Below are 15,608 nucleotides of genomic sequence, written 5' to 3'. Positions count from 1 at the left end.
CACAAGCCGCAGGCTTCTTCTATGGAGTGGCCGGACAGAGGGTCTCCGGATTAGGGGACATCAGACACAGACACAGACATGATGAAAACAAGAGAGCCCAGTGTGCATTAAATGCTGAGACCCCAGCCCTGCCCTCCATGCCCAGGACACTGGCAGCGGGCTTCTTCCTTCCAGGCAGGACGTTGGAGGGGTATTCTCTGGGGAATCTGACCAGCCAGGAGATCCTGGGGGCCATGTCCTGCCAGGTCACTTCATGGTAAAGGTCACAGTCAACAAGCCCTGCTCACAAGTCCCACTATCCAGCCTGAGCAGCCAGCCAGGGTGACCACTGGCACCGTGGAAGATCAAGACAAAATAGAGAAAGGGCAGGGCGGCCGGTTGGCTCAGTTGGTTAGAGCGCGGTGCTCATAACACCAACCTCACCGGTTCGAATCCCACATGGGCCAGTGAGCTGCACCCTCCACAGCTAGAGTGAAAACAGCGGCTCGACTTGGAGCTGTTGGGTCCTGGAAAAACACACTGTTCCCCAATACTCCCCAAATAAAAAAACAAAATAGAGAAAGGGCAATTGGGAGGATGCAGAAACTGTGCTGGGAGAAGAAGACTTAGGAAAACATCACCAATGTCCCCAACAAGAAAAGAGGAAACTTTGTATTCATGAAACAGGAACTTGGTGCTCTGAAACATTTACAGAATGTGAAAAGCACTCAGAAGTTAAAGAGATGACGACCATGTAGATGGAACACTCGATAGAAGAGTCAGAAGATAAGATTGAGGAAATCTTAAAAACTCATAGACACAGACAATAGTTTAGTGGTTACCAGAGAGTAAGGGGGGTGGGGGGTGGGAGATGAGGGTAAGGGGGATCAAATATATGGTGATGGAAGGAGAACTGCCTCTGGGTGGCGAACACACAATGTAATTTATAGATGATGTGATACAGAATTGTACACCTGAAATCTGTAATTTTACTAACAATTGTCACCCCAATAAATTAAAAAAGAAAAAGATTGAGGAAATCTTGCAGAAAGTAGGGCAAAAAGTTGAAAATTAAAGAAAAAAAGAGAGGAAGGTATTAGAGACCCTATTGAGGAGGTCTAACATCTACGTAATAGAAGTTTTAGAGAGAAAAGGAGGGAAGAAAAAAATGAAAGATATCATTGAAAACATTTCACAGAAATTAAGCCTGAGTTTCCAGATTGGAAGGACCCACTGACTGCTCAGATCTAAGAATGAAAAGAGATGCATACAGGGCAGCCGGTTGGCTCAGTTGGTTAGAGCGCGGTGCTCATAACACCAACATCACCAGTTTGAGTCCCATATGGGCCAGTGAGCTGCACCCTCCACAACTAGATTGAAAACAACGACTTGGTTTGGAGCTGATGGGTCCTGGCAAAACACACTGTTCCCCAATATGCTCCAATAAAAAAAAAATAAAAATAAATAGATGCATACAAAGGGCATATTGAAGGGGGATTTCAGGACCCTGGAGACAAACAAAAGACCCTGCAGTGTTCAGAGAGAAAGAAGAGGTAACACACCAATGACTGGGGTCTGATTGGCAAAGCTGGAAGATAATTCTCAACATTCTGAAATTAAATGCTTTCTAAGCTACAGTTTTATCCTCATCCACACCAAATCAAGAGTGAGGGTAGAAAAGAGGTATTTTCAGAATGATAAGGCTTCAAAAGTGCACATCCCAGTACCCTTTCTCAGGAAGCTACTTCGGGGTGTACTCCACCAAACGGAGGGAGGAAACCAAGAAAGGGGAAGTGTGGAATGCAGGAAGCAGGGGATCCTGCAGCAGAGAGAACCGTGGAGGGAACCTCAGATACGACTTTACCCTTAATTCACAGCATGCTGGTGAATGCTGTGCCCCAGCTTAGAGAGCAGAGTCTGAGTTGACAGAATACCTGACACACCGGGATGTCTTGGGCAAAATTGGACATTGGGCAGCATTTAGAGAAGAATTAGTAACGAGAAATAAGCAAAATAAAAGACATTGACTCCAAGGAAAAGAAGTTGAGCCAAAAAAGGAAAAAGTGCCCGCCACCCATTACATGGCTCAGGCACGAGGAGCATCTAGGTAGTGTCATGCTGTCACCTGTGACTGTCTAAACACAGTGGTGACAGAATGATCGTGGAGGTCAGGAAGTAGCATGTAAGTGTGTTGTTTGAGGATGTGAAGTGAAACCAAAAGAATGAGCTAAAAGTTGCCATGGAAAATGAGGAGTTGGGCCGGGTTGTTTTGTAAGAAACCTTGTGAAACTAGGTTAACTTATTAGCATGCATAGCTCTGGTTAAAACACACTCCGAGGAGTGACTGCGAAGTTTGACCTTGTTGGTAAATTGGGAGAATGTGAACTTGTGTCTCAGAACCAACTCATTTTTGTCCAGCTGCAGGAAGAGTGCCTAGAAGTTCTCCTCACACTGAGCAAACACGTGAATGTGCAGCTTGTACCGACTGTCAGCATTTCAACTTCAAGAAGCAAAAAATTGTCCCATTGTTCCCATTTGTATTTATGTAATTACTAGTGAGGTAGAACAAGTTTCAACCTGGCTTATGGGTCACATGTAGTTCTTTTTTGTGAATTGCTATGTGTGCCCATTTTAACTAAAGGTAGAAACTTTAATAACCTGTAAAAATGCTTTTATATCTACCCCAATTTGGCGTCGCCTTTAGTGGTCGTGTCTATTGGCTCTTCCCTTTATACCCAAAAGCTGGTCGTGTCCCTCTGCCATTGTACCTTGAAAATCTGCCTCACCATCTCCATAGTATATTATCATCCACGTTTTCTTTTAACATGTTTTAGGTTCTTTTTTTCACATTTAAGTCTTTGATCTGGCTGACTGAGGGTCTCTTTCTCCCCCTAATGGCTAACCAGGCATTCCAACGCTATTTACGAATGAGTTGAAATAAGCAGACATGACTTTACCCTTAATTTGTTACACTATGACACAGGAAAACAAAAAGGCACCTGTGTTTCTGTGTGGTTCCGTGTGAGCTGCAGAGCCCAGGTCCCCCGCGTGAGCCTCTCTTCTCGGACTCCCGGTTTTCTCCTCCGAAAGTAAGGCTCACTGCCATCTCCTAGTGGCTGCAGGACACCTGGCACAGCAGGTGTTGAGGGAAGGCGCTGCAGCCCCGCCTCCAGGAGCCCTCTCCTCACTGGCTTCCTGGCCATCCTCACACTAACGCCAGCTTCCCTGTGAGATGCTCCTAGAGTTCTTGCTAGGCCATCGGCCCCTTTCCCCACCAGGAGGGCTGTGTCTCCTCCTACCCACCACTGGCCAGCTCTGGAGTGGGCATGGCTCAGAAGTTCACTGGGAAGAGCCCGCGCCCATCTTCTCCCAGCCCCATCCACTGTCAGAGATTGGGAAGGAGGGAGTGGGCAGGGGCAGAAGCAGGGCACCCTGGACCAGAGCCATTCTGGGTGATTGTCGTGGGCTCGCTCAGGCCGAGTACCGAGCCTGGGGCATAGGTGACTTCAGCTTAGCCTGGTGGGGAGGAGAGCAGAGGAGGCACCATGAGTTCAGCTCACTGGCCAGAGCAGGGCACATTGGGAAGGGGGTGTGCCCAGGGCAGCAGCGGGGGGCCTTAGAGTTGCCCACCATGGTGTGGGGGACCCACGGGAGTGGGAATTGAGCCAAAGCCCACTCTTGAGAACGGATGAGTGGAAAGGGAGAGGGAGTGATTCCCTGGGGGCCCTGGGCTGAGCAGGTGGCTGAGGCTCTGGAGAGACCCACACAGAACCCGCGGAAGGCCCCCCCGGGGGAGTTCTGGGAGCCTGGTGGGCAGCTCCTTCATTCACTCCCTGCAAGGCAGCCAGGTCTCTCCAGAGGCATGGAGGGCAAAGCTGGGGGAGCTGACTCTCTTTTGAGGGTCCCCTTCCAGGCTCACCTCTGGTGCAGGGGGTCTCAAAGTTGCACGGGCCTCCTCACACCCGTTCATCTCATGTACCTCATCCCAGTGTCCAGTTGGAAGGGCCAGATGCCCCCCTGCCCCTGTGCTGGGGTGGTAAGTGGGGGCCCCCTTGGGGATGACATGAGGCCTTCACATCCTGAGGACCACACTTCCCCTTCCCAGGCCCCATATGGGCTTCCCCTTGCAGACCATGGTGCCTTCCTGGAGGTCACGTGGACTCAGGAACGTTTGGGAGGCAGAAGGGCAGAGAAGGCTCTGTGTGTACAAACACCAACCCCCTCCATACCACCAGGGCCGGAAGTGGGACCCAGAATAGAATGGGCCTCTTTCAAGTTCCAAATTCGGCTCTGGGGGCTGAGAGGAGAGTGTTTGGATATAAAAATAGAAATGCGAGTGTGTGCGTGGGCCACGTCCTCCACCCACGGTAGGTGGTGTTTTAAAATAGATCTCCCTAGTGGGGCCTGCCTGATCCTGTTATTCTATGCAGAAAATGTACCCAGACGAACCTCTCAGAGGGCAAGGTAGCAGCTGACCCAGGTTTGGGGGTGCTGATGGTGGCTGGCAGTCAGGGTGCAGCCCGTTTGGGGAGGGGCACTGACTGGCCCTTCAGTTGGCCTCACAGCCTCAGGATTCTCCTGCCCTCCAGGGCTTTGCACGGGCTGTGACCTGCCAGGAGAGCTCTCCCAGGTCATCATCAGGTCTCCGTCCCACGGTCCCCAGACACCCTGCTCTGACTGCCAGACTGTCTTAGGCTGGCGGAGAGGGAGCAGATGCGGAGCACACAGTCCAGCCAGGCCTGTACCTGCCATGAGGGGCAGCGGGGCAAGCCAGGTGCAGGCCATGCCCCCCAGTGGTTCACCTGGGCAGCCTGGCCAGAAGCCCACAGCCTGGGGCCACCCACCGAGGGCAGCCTCTGAGCAGGGCCTTGTTTGGGACAATGCTCGGGACCCAGAAAGAGTCATCCAGGGGATGGGGACGTCCAGCCAGTCCTGTGCAGTGTGATGGGGGAAGCTGGAATGGAGGTGGACATGTGGGCAGGAGAGCTGGAGGCCTGGAGGACTCCTGCAGGGGGGCGGTGATACTAGGGGCTCTCCCAGCAGAGGGACAGGAGTGTTGGGGGCAGAGGGGAACCAGCTGCTGAGCTCTGACGTGAAGTCTGGATGGACTCCCCATTTCTAGCTCAGCACACAGGCGTGCAGTGAGTCCCCCCACACACACAGAGACCCTCCTTCTGGCCCCATTCCCTCTCTGCTGCTCTCTCCTTGGTTTCAACAAAGGAAAAACACCCCACCTGCCACCCAGGGCGACCCGGCATAAGAGAGCACTGGAGGCCTGTCCTGGGAGCCAGGACGGGCTGGAGCCCAAGGCAGGCAGCTCCCGCTCAGCCCGTCCCCCATGCGGGAGCGCACAGTGTGAGCCAGACACTATTCTCAGAGCCACTGCCTGTGGGACGTCCCCCAGAGCCCAACCAGCTACTCCAGCTCCCCTTGGAGGGGCTGGGGGAGTGGGTTGGAGCTGGTTCCCCAATGTCCCCAGCTGAGCAGACAAGCTGCCTGGAAACAGACCTGCCGGGTGAGCTCTCTCCTTATAGCCTGCCTGGTGAGGAGGCGCTCAGTATGATCACAGGGCTATTCCTGGGGTTGGGAGGAGTGAGAAGGTCGATGCTTCGGGGTCAGCATCAATCACAGGGACCCAGCTCTGCACGCAGCTCTGTCTGAACCTGCCCTATCCTTGGGGCTGCCCTTGAAGCCTTGTCTTTTCATTCATTAACTATTTAGTGAGCATGTACTCTGTGACAGGCAGGCCCTGAGGCCCTGGGGAAGCAGCAGTGATGCAGGCAAACATTGTCCTGACCCTGCAAGATGACACTCCAGGTGGGGTCCAACTGTAACAAATAAAAAGATATAGGAGTTCAGAGGAGGACAGAGGAGGGAGGGAACGTGACTGTGGACAGCTTTGAAAAGAGAGGTGAGGAGCGAACTGTCTAATAAAATGATATTGAAGCAGAGGCCGAGGGAGTTAGGGAGATGAGCCTCGCAGTAATCTGGGCGAGGAGTGACCTAGGAGGAGGGAGCTGCACGTGCAAAGGCCCTGAGGTGGGAACGTGCCTGACATGGTTGGAGGAGCAGCAGAGAGGCCAGGTGGTGAGAGTGGGGACTGGGGAGAGAGGAGTTCAGAGAGGGAACAGCGAGATCGTACAGGTGTGTGCCCATGGTGAGGACACCAGCATTTACTCTGGGAGGTTCCAGAGCATAGAAGTGACGTGAGCCGACTGACACAGATCAGATTCCTCCAATGTGCCATGGACAGAGGCAGGCAAGGACAGGAGCTGGGGAGCAGATGAGAGGATGGGGTGGGGAGCGGCAGAGAATGGTCAGAGAGAAGCACTAGGGCTTCCAGACAGACAGGACTCAGAGTGAGACAGGAGGGGCATCAAGAGTGAACCCAAGTTTGCCAGCATGAGACTGGGATGGCTGGGGAAACGAGGTGCTGGCTTTCGGACAGACGTGTTAAATCTGTGACGTTTAGCAACACCCAGGGAGAGATGGCAAGTGGGCTGTGGATCACGAGCCTGGTGGTCAGTGCAGAGGTGGGCGCAGCGATGTGACTTTGGGCATTGTCAGGGCTTGTGAAGGTGCCGCTTATAGCCCGAGGCTCTGGGGGAGGCGATGACCCCTGGGCCGGCGGCAGATCTTGCCCCCACCCCATCCTGGTCTTAACGGTCCCCCACAGAATGCAGATGCCTCTGGATGTTCTGGATCCTGGTGCAGCCCAGCAAATCAGCAGCCATGGCTACCCTAGTGATGGGCGTGGCAGGGGCACCTGCCCTGTCCTTTGGCCATCACCCCGAGAGTGTGGCTCAGGCATCACCTGTGTGCTTTAATGTCATGCTCTGTAGAGGCCCTCCACCCTTCTCCCCTGCCCAGCCAGGGGTCCTTGCCTCACCTCTGCTCACCTGCAGCACTGGGCCTACCTACACACCCTCCCTCTCACCCATGCCTGTCCTGCCAGCTCCCAAGGGAACCCCTGGGTGCCCTGCTCTTCTGGCCTCTGCCTCCTGCAGTTCCTGGCTCTGCAGGCTGCTCCGAGCTGCCTGGAGTCCCAACCAGGGTCCCCCTTCCCCTACACCCTTTGCGCTGGACTGGCAAGGCAGGACAGGAGGAATGTGAGTTGTGGGGTTCTCTGTTCCCCGTTTGGCTGAGACGCCCTGCACACAGAGGCACCTTTGCCTTCTGGGTGTCAATCCTCTGGGGCAATCCTCTGGGTCTGCAGTGACCCTGGTAACGAGGTCTCTGGGTCCTGGTCTGCCATCCGTCACCTCAGAGCTTGCAGCCCCTGCCCATTCTGCCCTGAGGTCATGCTTTAGAGGGAGGCACCGAAGTCTGACTTTGCTTCACTCGGTTCCTGGTTTCTGTCCCTCTCCTCAGCCACATGCTCCAGGAAGAGGTCACTCACTGTGACACGATGGTGTCTGCTTGTGTGTCCATCTGCTCCCTTCTAGGAGCCACAAGGGCAAGATTTCCCTGCATCAGCCAGGGCAGGCACTTGGTCTGCTGCACCAGACATCAGGAAAGAAGTGTGTCCAGCCCCAAGACAGTGAGCAGTCCGTCAGGAGCTCTGGCCCAGCCGAGCCAGCACTAAGCCCTGTTCCAGGAGTGGGGTGGCCACATGGGTGCTCACGGTAGCTGAGCCTGGCCACTTCCACAACGGACTTGTGAGCTGGAGGGGCAGGATTTCAGGATATCTGGAGCCCACATCCAGCCCTGACAACCTGGAGTGGGTGGGTGGAGTCACAGACTGGGGCCAGGGTGAGGGGTGGCCCTGGGCCAGGCAGGGCACCTGTTTGCCCACCCTGGCAGATGAAATGCTGGGATGCCAGCACTCTGCTCCCCCTTCCTCCCCCAAAAGTTCTCCTGCCAGCTCTCCAGCCAAAGGGCCCTCTCGTTTGACAGATGGGGAAACTGAGGCTCTGTTGGCTGAAGACTCCCCTGTAGCCTCAGCCACCTCTAGCCACCTCCAGCCGCCTCACCCCTGGCCTTTCTGCTTCCTCTCCAGCGGCCTTGGTCTCTTCCTGGGGGGCTCAGAGCCTGGTCACTTGGTTTTCTGGCCTCTCTCACTCACCCCATCCCTGGTTAACTTCTCCAATCCCAAGTGTGTCTCACCAGTGAGGATGTGTGCTGCTGCAGCCACGTGTCCCCTTTCTGGGGCTTAGGACCCATTGCTGGGCAGCTCTGGGACAGGATCACAGGGCTGAGGGGCAGCGCCTCCTCCAGTGGGGCCACCGGGTGTCACAGGGCAGGACACACACAAGGAACAGACACACTTCATGTTCCTTCGCTTACGTGTATTTCCTGAGCACCGTGTGCAGTGCTCGGACAGCGCGACCATACCCACAGCCAAGACCGGTTTTGTCCTTGGGAATCAGGGTGGTGAAAGGTGGAGCCCCCTCCCCCTTTAGTCCCTGCGCCCAACCTCAGACCCCCATGACTCCGAGTTCCACCCAGGGGCCTCAAGCACCACATATATCGCTGGGGGCCTGGGGCGGGGCGGGGGCGGGGCCTCGGAGCCGGGGGAGGCGGGGCCGGACACGCCGGGCGGGGCCGGGCACGCGGGGCGGGGCCGCGCGGGACCGAGCTCCCGGCGGCAGGCTGGGCGGGCGGGAGCGCCTGGCGGCCCAGCCGGGAGCCGCCGCCAGGACGCAGAGTCCACAGGCCGGAGCAGAACCTCGGCGGGTAAGGCACAGAGGCGGGACCCGGACGGGCGGGGCGCGATAGCGTCCCCTGGCCGGCCCCTGTCCCTGGGGCCGGGGTCCTCGCGGTAGGGCGGGCGGGGGCGGTCAGCTCGGGCGCGCGCGGGGGCTTGGCGGCGCCACTGCCTGGAAAAGCGCGCGGGTTCGGGGGTGCGCTGGGTGCGCCCTGGAAGTCTGGGTACGGGGGTCGGTGGCGTCCCGAGTCCTGAGTCCCTCGAATGCTTCTGACCACTGCTACCCCAGGCCCCTGGGGCTCGCAGGCTGCCGCAGGACCCCATTACACTACGCACCGACGGGGCCTCCGAAGGCTCAGGTGGGGAATATGTTCCCATCTCCTCTCGGTAATCCAGACTTGCCTTCCCTCAGCTGATTCAACGAAGGTGCGAGGAAAGGCGCCTATACGAGCTGAAGTGTGGGTGACTAATAGCCCCGTGGCTCTGGGGGGGCGGTGGTGTCTGAGACTCTTATTCTGGGGAACAGTGAAGTGTCAGAGAGGATGGCAGAGTGGGTGAGACAGTTGGGGGTTGGGGACTGCCTCCCACATGTGGAAGCAGCCAGCTCTCTTCTGCTGCTCTGGGCTTTGGCTTCCCCTGGTAAAGTGGCGCTGACAATTGGCTCCCTGGGTGTTTGTGTGAGAGAGAAAGGGGGTGGAGGGGGTCTGAGCACTGCTGCACTGTCCGGGCCCGGAGCCCACGCCCTCTGCAAGCTGTGTGACCCTGAGCGCCTCACATCCTCGCTCTGTGCCTTGTTTGCTCATCTGTCACTGCCGGTGATGTCTGTGCCTGCCCGTTGGATGGCCATTCTGAGTCAAGTGCCTCTCAGCACTGGCCCTGGCCGCTGGGTGCGGCGTGGCTGGGGTAGCCGTTTGGACCAGACTTGTGTGACCTGCTGACGAGGCGTGTAAGCAGGCTCAGGGGGCTCAGGAGATGTGACTTACCCGGATGATGATAATGATGATGACGTGTGTAGAATTTTTTCGTGACAGCCTGAGGGGCCAGGCAAGTCCTGGAGTGGGAGCAGGATTCCAGGTTCAAGTACAGCCCGGCACTGACCCTGGGTCAGCCCCTGCCCTCTCTGGCCGGAGCTCTGCAAGACCAGTGGAGGGGACTGAGCTCCACTTCCTGTGTCTTCTTCCACTTTGTCTTTACCCAGGACACCCATGCAGGGGACTCTCTGGGGCCAGGGGGCCAGGAAGGGGGCTCTGAGAGGTGAGGACTCTGTCAAAGTCGCCTCCCCCCAGTACTTGGCTCCGTGCCCTGTGTTGGGACATACCCTGGGCAGAGGGGGCAGGCCAGCCCTTGTCAGCCATATGGAGAGAAGGGTGCTGACAGAGGGCCTGGCCTTTTTGGGGGAGACCCTCAGGCCTACAGAGCCAGGGAGAAGCCACCAAGGAGGTTGGCCGGAGAGACAGAAGGAGGCTGGGCAGCCTCCAGATCCTCCTTGGTCCTTCCTGTTCACATGGACGGAGGAGAGTGGGGTGCTGATCAGTCCCTCCCCCTCCCCCACACACACGCATGCCTACAGATGGGAACTTGAGGGGCATGGAGAGACAAAGTGGCCCAGCCGTGGTCACAGAGGTCCTGGCTTTGGATCTACCAGCCGTGTGAGCTTGGCCAGGAGGCTTCACACAGCTGGGCCCTGCTTCCCTTGTCCATACAATGCAGGTACTGGACTACTTTCTACCTCAGGGGTGGCTGTGTGGCCAGGGGGCTGGCGGTGGCACATGGTTGGTATTCAGTGACTGTGAGTCACTCGGGTTGCTTTCCCTAGCCCGCAGGGCTGAACAGCAGGGACCACGGGGCTACCTCTGCTTGGAGGTAGGGTGGGGGTGGGGCCAGGCCTGGAGAAGTCTGGGGCAAAGGGCAGGTTCTCAGGTCCCCGCCCACTTGGGGTTCATGGCAAAGGCCTGAGTCCATCAGGAGCGGCCAGGTTGGGGAGCCACCTGGGTCCTCTTGGCTCCTGTCCTTGAAGCTCTGTCGTGGGACACTAAGGGTCAGTGACTGACAGGCCATCCCCTCCCTTCTCTGGCTGGTTAGTAGGTGGCCTCAGTGAGACCTGGGCACACGCCCATATGGTCCTTTACTAACCTTAGTTATCCTGGCCAGCACTGGGCAGCCTGGCTGAGGGAGGCGGGCTACAGGTGGCTGGTGAATGCAGGGTTTGCAAGCAGGAGGACTCCCTGAGCCATGGCTGAGGGCCATGAAGGTGGGGACAGACTGAGCCAAAGGCTGGCAGTGGGGAGGGTGGCAGACCAGTTTGACCAGAGTGGCCTGGTGTGCACCGGATATGCTGAGGGTGTGTATGGGGACATGGATGAAAGTGCAGAGGGGCCTGGCAGGCAAGGAGTGGGCTCTCAGGACGCCGAAATCCTCCCCAGGGTAGGTGGTCCCTCTCCAGAAGACCTCTGGATCTCCCCAGTGGCCCTGATCAGGCATCCAAGAGCCAGAGACAGTCACACGTGTGGGTTACCTAAGTCCAGAGATGGTGGTGGGCAGATTCGGGGCTTTTTGTAGCCTGGGGCGGGCAGGCTTCACTGCCCATGGCTGGGGCTGTGCACAGGAGGGCAGGCACAGGGCTGAGAGAAACGGAGCTGCCTCTCGGCCACGGCCAGGAAAGCTGAGCCGTCTTGTGAATTACACTGCCTGATGCTCAGGTGATGGAAACCCCTGCCTCTGGGCCACACTGATGGATTTGGGCTGGGGGCCAGGCTCCTGACCTGCACCTGAACTCCCGGAGCTGTACGAGGGAGGGGCAAGCCCAGGCTGGGCTCTCAGGGGTGAGGGGGCCGCATGGTGCTTGAGGTGGCATGGGCTCCCAGGAGGGCATGAAGGTCCCCCCACCTCCTTCCTTCTCCCCAGGTGCCAGAACTTGTGAGGTTCCAGCTCTGAGGCCCCCTGAGTGGTCAGCCCCTGCTTGACCCTGTCCCAGGTCACAGAGCACGCTGGAACCTGCTGGCAGGACTGGTGTTTCATTCACCCCTGGCCCCAAGATCCAGAGGTGACTGACCCTCAGACCACATGGGCCTCCCAGAAGGGTGTGGTTTGGCCTGGGGAGGTCAGCGGGCCTGAGGGGTTGGCAGGGCACCCTCTGTGGCATCCACAGCCCACCCCTGAGGCCACACTGTTCTGAGAGGAGCCCTCTGCGTCCTTGTGAATCAGATGTTTATTGTGAGTCTGCGGCTCACTGCCAAGGAAACCCATTCCAGGCCACTGGGTGGGGTGTAGGCTCATGCCTGCTCAAGCCTGTAGATGGAGGTGAAGTCCCTGCGCCAGGGTCTGCCTGGTTGATTGGAGACAACCCTGAGGGGGTGGCGTGCATACTGGGGCTGGGGGGGGGGAGCTCCCTGACAGAGCGGGAGAGGGTGCTGAGCCAGCCTGGGCTGGCTTCCCCGGGGGCTCCTGAGTCAGCGCCGAGCTTCTCCAGGCAGCAGAGGAGCATCTGTGTGCCCTTTGTGTCTGAGCAACTGGGCTTCAGCTCCCTCCTTGAGAAATGGGGTAAAGACGGTTCTAGCTCATGGTGGCTGAGCCCTCACGGTGGGCATCTGGAGCCCTGTGAGGACCCCATCCAGGCGGTTCGCCCAACCCAGGCTGGGCCTCCACACCCTTGACCCTGCAGCTCCATTTTGAGGATTTCCTCCAGCCTTGCCCGAGGAGGTGTTGTAATCCAGCACCTCTGTTCTGTGGCATCAGAGGGGCCTCACACCCTGTCCTGCAGCCCTGCCCATTGCCCTGAGGCAGGGGTAGGAACCAGCCAAGCTCCCAGCGCAGCAAGGTGAGCCTGGCCTGAACTGCCAGGTGGGCCTCGGCCTGGCCCCACAGCTTTGGGAGCCTGGGGCGGCACCCAAAGTCCACCTGGAGCCCTGGCTGGGGTCCTGGGCCTTCGCCCCCACTCCAGCCCCTGACTCTGTGGTAGACGCCCTTCAGAAACCTGCCCCCTCTGCTCCTCTCATGCATGCTGGGTGCCCTGAGTGCCAGGCCCTGGGCCAGGCATGGACCCCAGGAGTGGACAGACCTGCAGGTCGGAGGGCAAGATCTGCTAACAGATGCCCTCAGGTAGCAGCTCAGCCTGTCTGCCCCACGCTGCTATTCCCTCGCTCAGAGGTAGTTTAAGAAAAGGCATAAGCGTCTGTGTGCAGGGGACCCTCCCTGCCCACCCCCGAGCTGGGTGCCTCCTCTAAGCTCCCAGCCTGGTTCCTGGCCACCATGTTTACCTGGCTGCCTTCCCTGCCTAACTGGGAACTCACGGAGGACAGGGCCACATGTGGGTGCACGTGCCCAGCTGTGCCTACGTGGCCTGGCCCAGGGGAATGGTGAGGGCAAGTGTGGGCTTTCTCAGTCCCACCAGAGCATTGAGAATCTTCTGCAGACCTGAAGCACGGGCAGGCAGGCACGGCAGGCAGGCGAGGCTCTGCAGGCTGGGGCAGCGCCCGGCTGGGGGCAGGCGCTCTTTGAAGTTGGCTGTGGCTCCCAGCCTCGCCTGTGTTTAACTCTGCTCAGCATCAGAGACAAATGTGCCCTGTCACCCTGGAAGTCCCCTGCCGCAGGATTGGCAGAGTTTTGGGTCAGATAATAATGGGTTGTTGTGCTGCGGCCTTGCTCCAAACTCTCCGGGTTTCCATCACAGCTCCCCGCAACCCCGCCGCTGCCCCCGATGGGGCTCCCGCTCGTAGCCCTCCACAATCACCACTGCTGTCCCCGGTCTCTGTGGCCCCAGGAGCTGTACCGATGAGGAGGCTGAGGCCCGGCCAGGTATCCGTGAGGTCACAGTGCTGGGGGCCTGGCCCTGGCAGGAAGGTCAGTGGTCAGCTGGGTGGGTGTGACCATGGTAGGCAGAGGACAGAGTGGCTATGTCCCCTGACCCTCAGCACAGGACGGGCGGTGACTGCCTGTTGCCATCATCATGCAGCCTGAAACCTCTAGGAATGCATGGTGGCCGCCTGGTGCGGTTTGTGCTTCCTGATAGACACCCTGGCTGTGGGCTGGAGGCCGCAGAGGGCCTCAGAGCCCCCCGTTAGCGTCAGGCCACCGAGGCCTCCCTGCTCACCCACCCAGCTCTTGTCAGAGCCCATGGCGCTTGGGGTGGAACCCTAGCTTCCCGCCACCCTGCACCCCCGCCCCCGTCTCAGGACCTTGTCTGTGCTGTGCCCCTACTGGCCACCCTGCGCCCACAAAGTCCTCCCTCTCTCTGTGTTGTCTTCTCTCAGATCCCACCCAGGGGGAGGGTACACTACTCTCAGGGGCCTCCTGGCAAGTGCCAGGCTGGGAGGCCCAGTGCCAGGTCCTTGCCACATAGCTGAGAGAGCTCAGTGTGGGCTGTGAGGGCAGGAGACTCTGGGATAACGTCCCTCCGGGGTCTCACCAGGACCTGGCCCAGTTTGGTTGCAGACTCTGGGCTGGGCTGCCCTGAGGAGGCTCATGCCTGGTCCTTTTTATCAGGGGAGCTGTCCCCGGCCTGGGGGAAGGGCCCAGAGAGAGCCCCAGGTTTTGGCCCAGCCGGCGCTCAGGTTCAGTGGACCTGGTGTCCACTTGCTATAACATGGAGCGAGGGGTGGAGCCCGTTTCTGAGTCCCCCAACCCATCCTGGCTGGGGTCCTGGGCGCCTGGCCTCGTAAGGTTTGCCACTTGGGGCAGGGGCTCTCTGAGATCAGTCTTCCCATTTTCTTGAGAACGTGACCAGGAGGTGAAGTGCTGTGGTTGGTGCTGGCCATGCCCTCTCTGGGGGCAGGAAGTCGCTGGGGAAGGAAGAGGGTTGAGAAAGAGGACCCCCACTTCCCCGGGAGGATCTGGGAGGACCTGCCCAAGCCAAGGTTCCTGCCAGCTGGGCACTGAGGGGGCAGCTGGCTCAGGAACGGGACCTTGGGAAGCAGGGGGACACGGCCCATTCTGGGCTCAGGCCAGTGGCCTCCATGTGGATTCACCCCCCTCACAGACCGGCACCCCTTCCAGTGGGCAGCACCCAAGAACAGTGCAGGAGATGCTGTGTGGGATAGCCAAGGCGGGGGGCCTTCTGGGGGTGGGAGCAGGAAGTGGGCGGGGCCAGGCCGAGGGTCCTGCTGTGTGTGTGTGTGTGTGTGTGTGTGTGTGTGTGTGTGTGTGTGTGTGTGTGGTGCAGAGGCTCTGAGGGAGAGGCAGGGAGGAGGCCGGGGGGCTGGAGGTTGGGCGCAGGGCATGGGAAGGTTTTGAGCAGGGGCTGCTTTATGTTTTCAAAGCTCCGTCTGGGGTCTAGGACCCCTAGCTCCCGAAGCAGTGGCTGAAGAGGCTCGGGAAAGACCTGGGTGTGTGGTGGGGGTAAGGGGTCAGCGGACCAAGGTGGAGTCAGTGACTCCACTGAGGGGCTACTAGGGCTAGGGGTGCAGAGCTGGTGAGCCTGGGGCACAGCCTGGTAGGACCGACTCTGCCCTCACCCCCAGTCTTCTTTGCTGGCTTTTCTGGCCAACAGTGTTGTGACCCTCTGTCTCCCTGGGGAGGGGGTGGTGTCCCTATAGGGCCCACTGAGCCGTGCCTCCTCCCCCACCCAGTGCAGGCTGCCCCCGCCCCGTGGTGGGGCCCCAGCCAGGCAGAAGCGTTGGGTGCTGGCGCTCAGGGCTTGGTTCCTGGCCCTGCTGACTACCAGAAGCCACCTTGCCTCTGGGAGCGTCAGGCCAACCCCTGGGTGAGAGCATTTGCCCTGTGCATGATGGCCCCTCCGGGCCAGTGGCTGGGCCAGGAGGGCACTTTGCTGGGGGAATCTAGTGCTCTAAGGTCCCTGGGCCAGGGGTGGGGTGTGGGGCTGCTGGGCAGACCGGAGAGCCAGACCGTGGGGCTGACGCAGGTCTGAGGCTGGGGCAGCCCGGGAACCTGACTGGAGCCGCCCACCCTTTGAGGAAGGGCCGGGCCTGGAGTCCCCAGGGAGCAGTGGGCATGAGCCTCCACCAGAGGCCCTCTTCTTCAGCCCTAC

General features: G+C 58.9%; 1 protein-coding gene across 3 annotated transcripts in view; it reads left to right on the top strand.

Moving 5' to 3' along the window:
• Nucleotides 1–8,536: 8,536 nt before the first annotated feature.
• The window catches only part of SH3BP2 (SH3 domain binding protein 2), a 33,878-nt gene continuing 26,806 nt past the window's right edge, over nucleotides 8,537–15,608 (top strand). Inside the window, exon 1 of one of the 3 annotated variants that reach the window (XM_033106659.1) lies at nucleotides 8,537–8,655. Coding sequence is in view for 1 of the 3 variants with exons in the window: in XM_033106657.1 (XP_032962548.1) it covers nucleotides 10,959–11,050 (92 nt within the window). In the remaining 2 variants the exon portion in view is untranslated. Of the gene's footprint in view, nucleotides 8,656–10,949; nucleotides 11,051–15,608 lie in introns of those variants that run through there. The other 2 variants (XM_033106661.1, XM_033106657.1) reach the window with 2 other exon arrangements.

Source organism: Rhinolophus ferrumequinum, chromosome 5 (assembly GCF_004115265.2).
Source record: "Rhinolophus ferrumequinum isolate MPI-CBG mRhiFer1 chromosome 5, mRhiFer1_v1.p, whole genome shotgun sequence".
In the NCBI taxonomy this organism is placed as follows: Eukaryota; Metazoa; Chordata; class Mammalia; order Chiroptera; family Rhinolophidae; genus Rhinolophus; species Rhinolophus ferrumequinum.
Note: the sequence above shows the minus strand (reverse complement) of the source record. Positions and strands in the feature narration are given on the sequence as shown.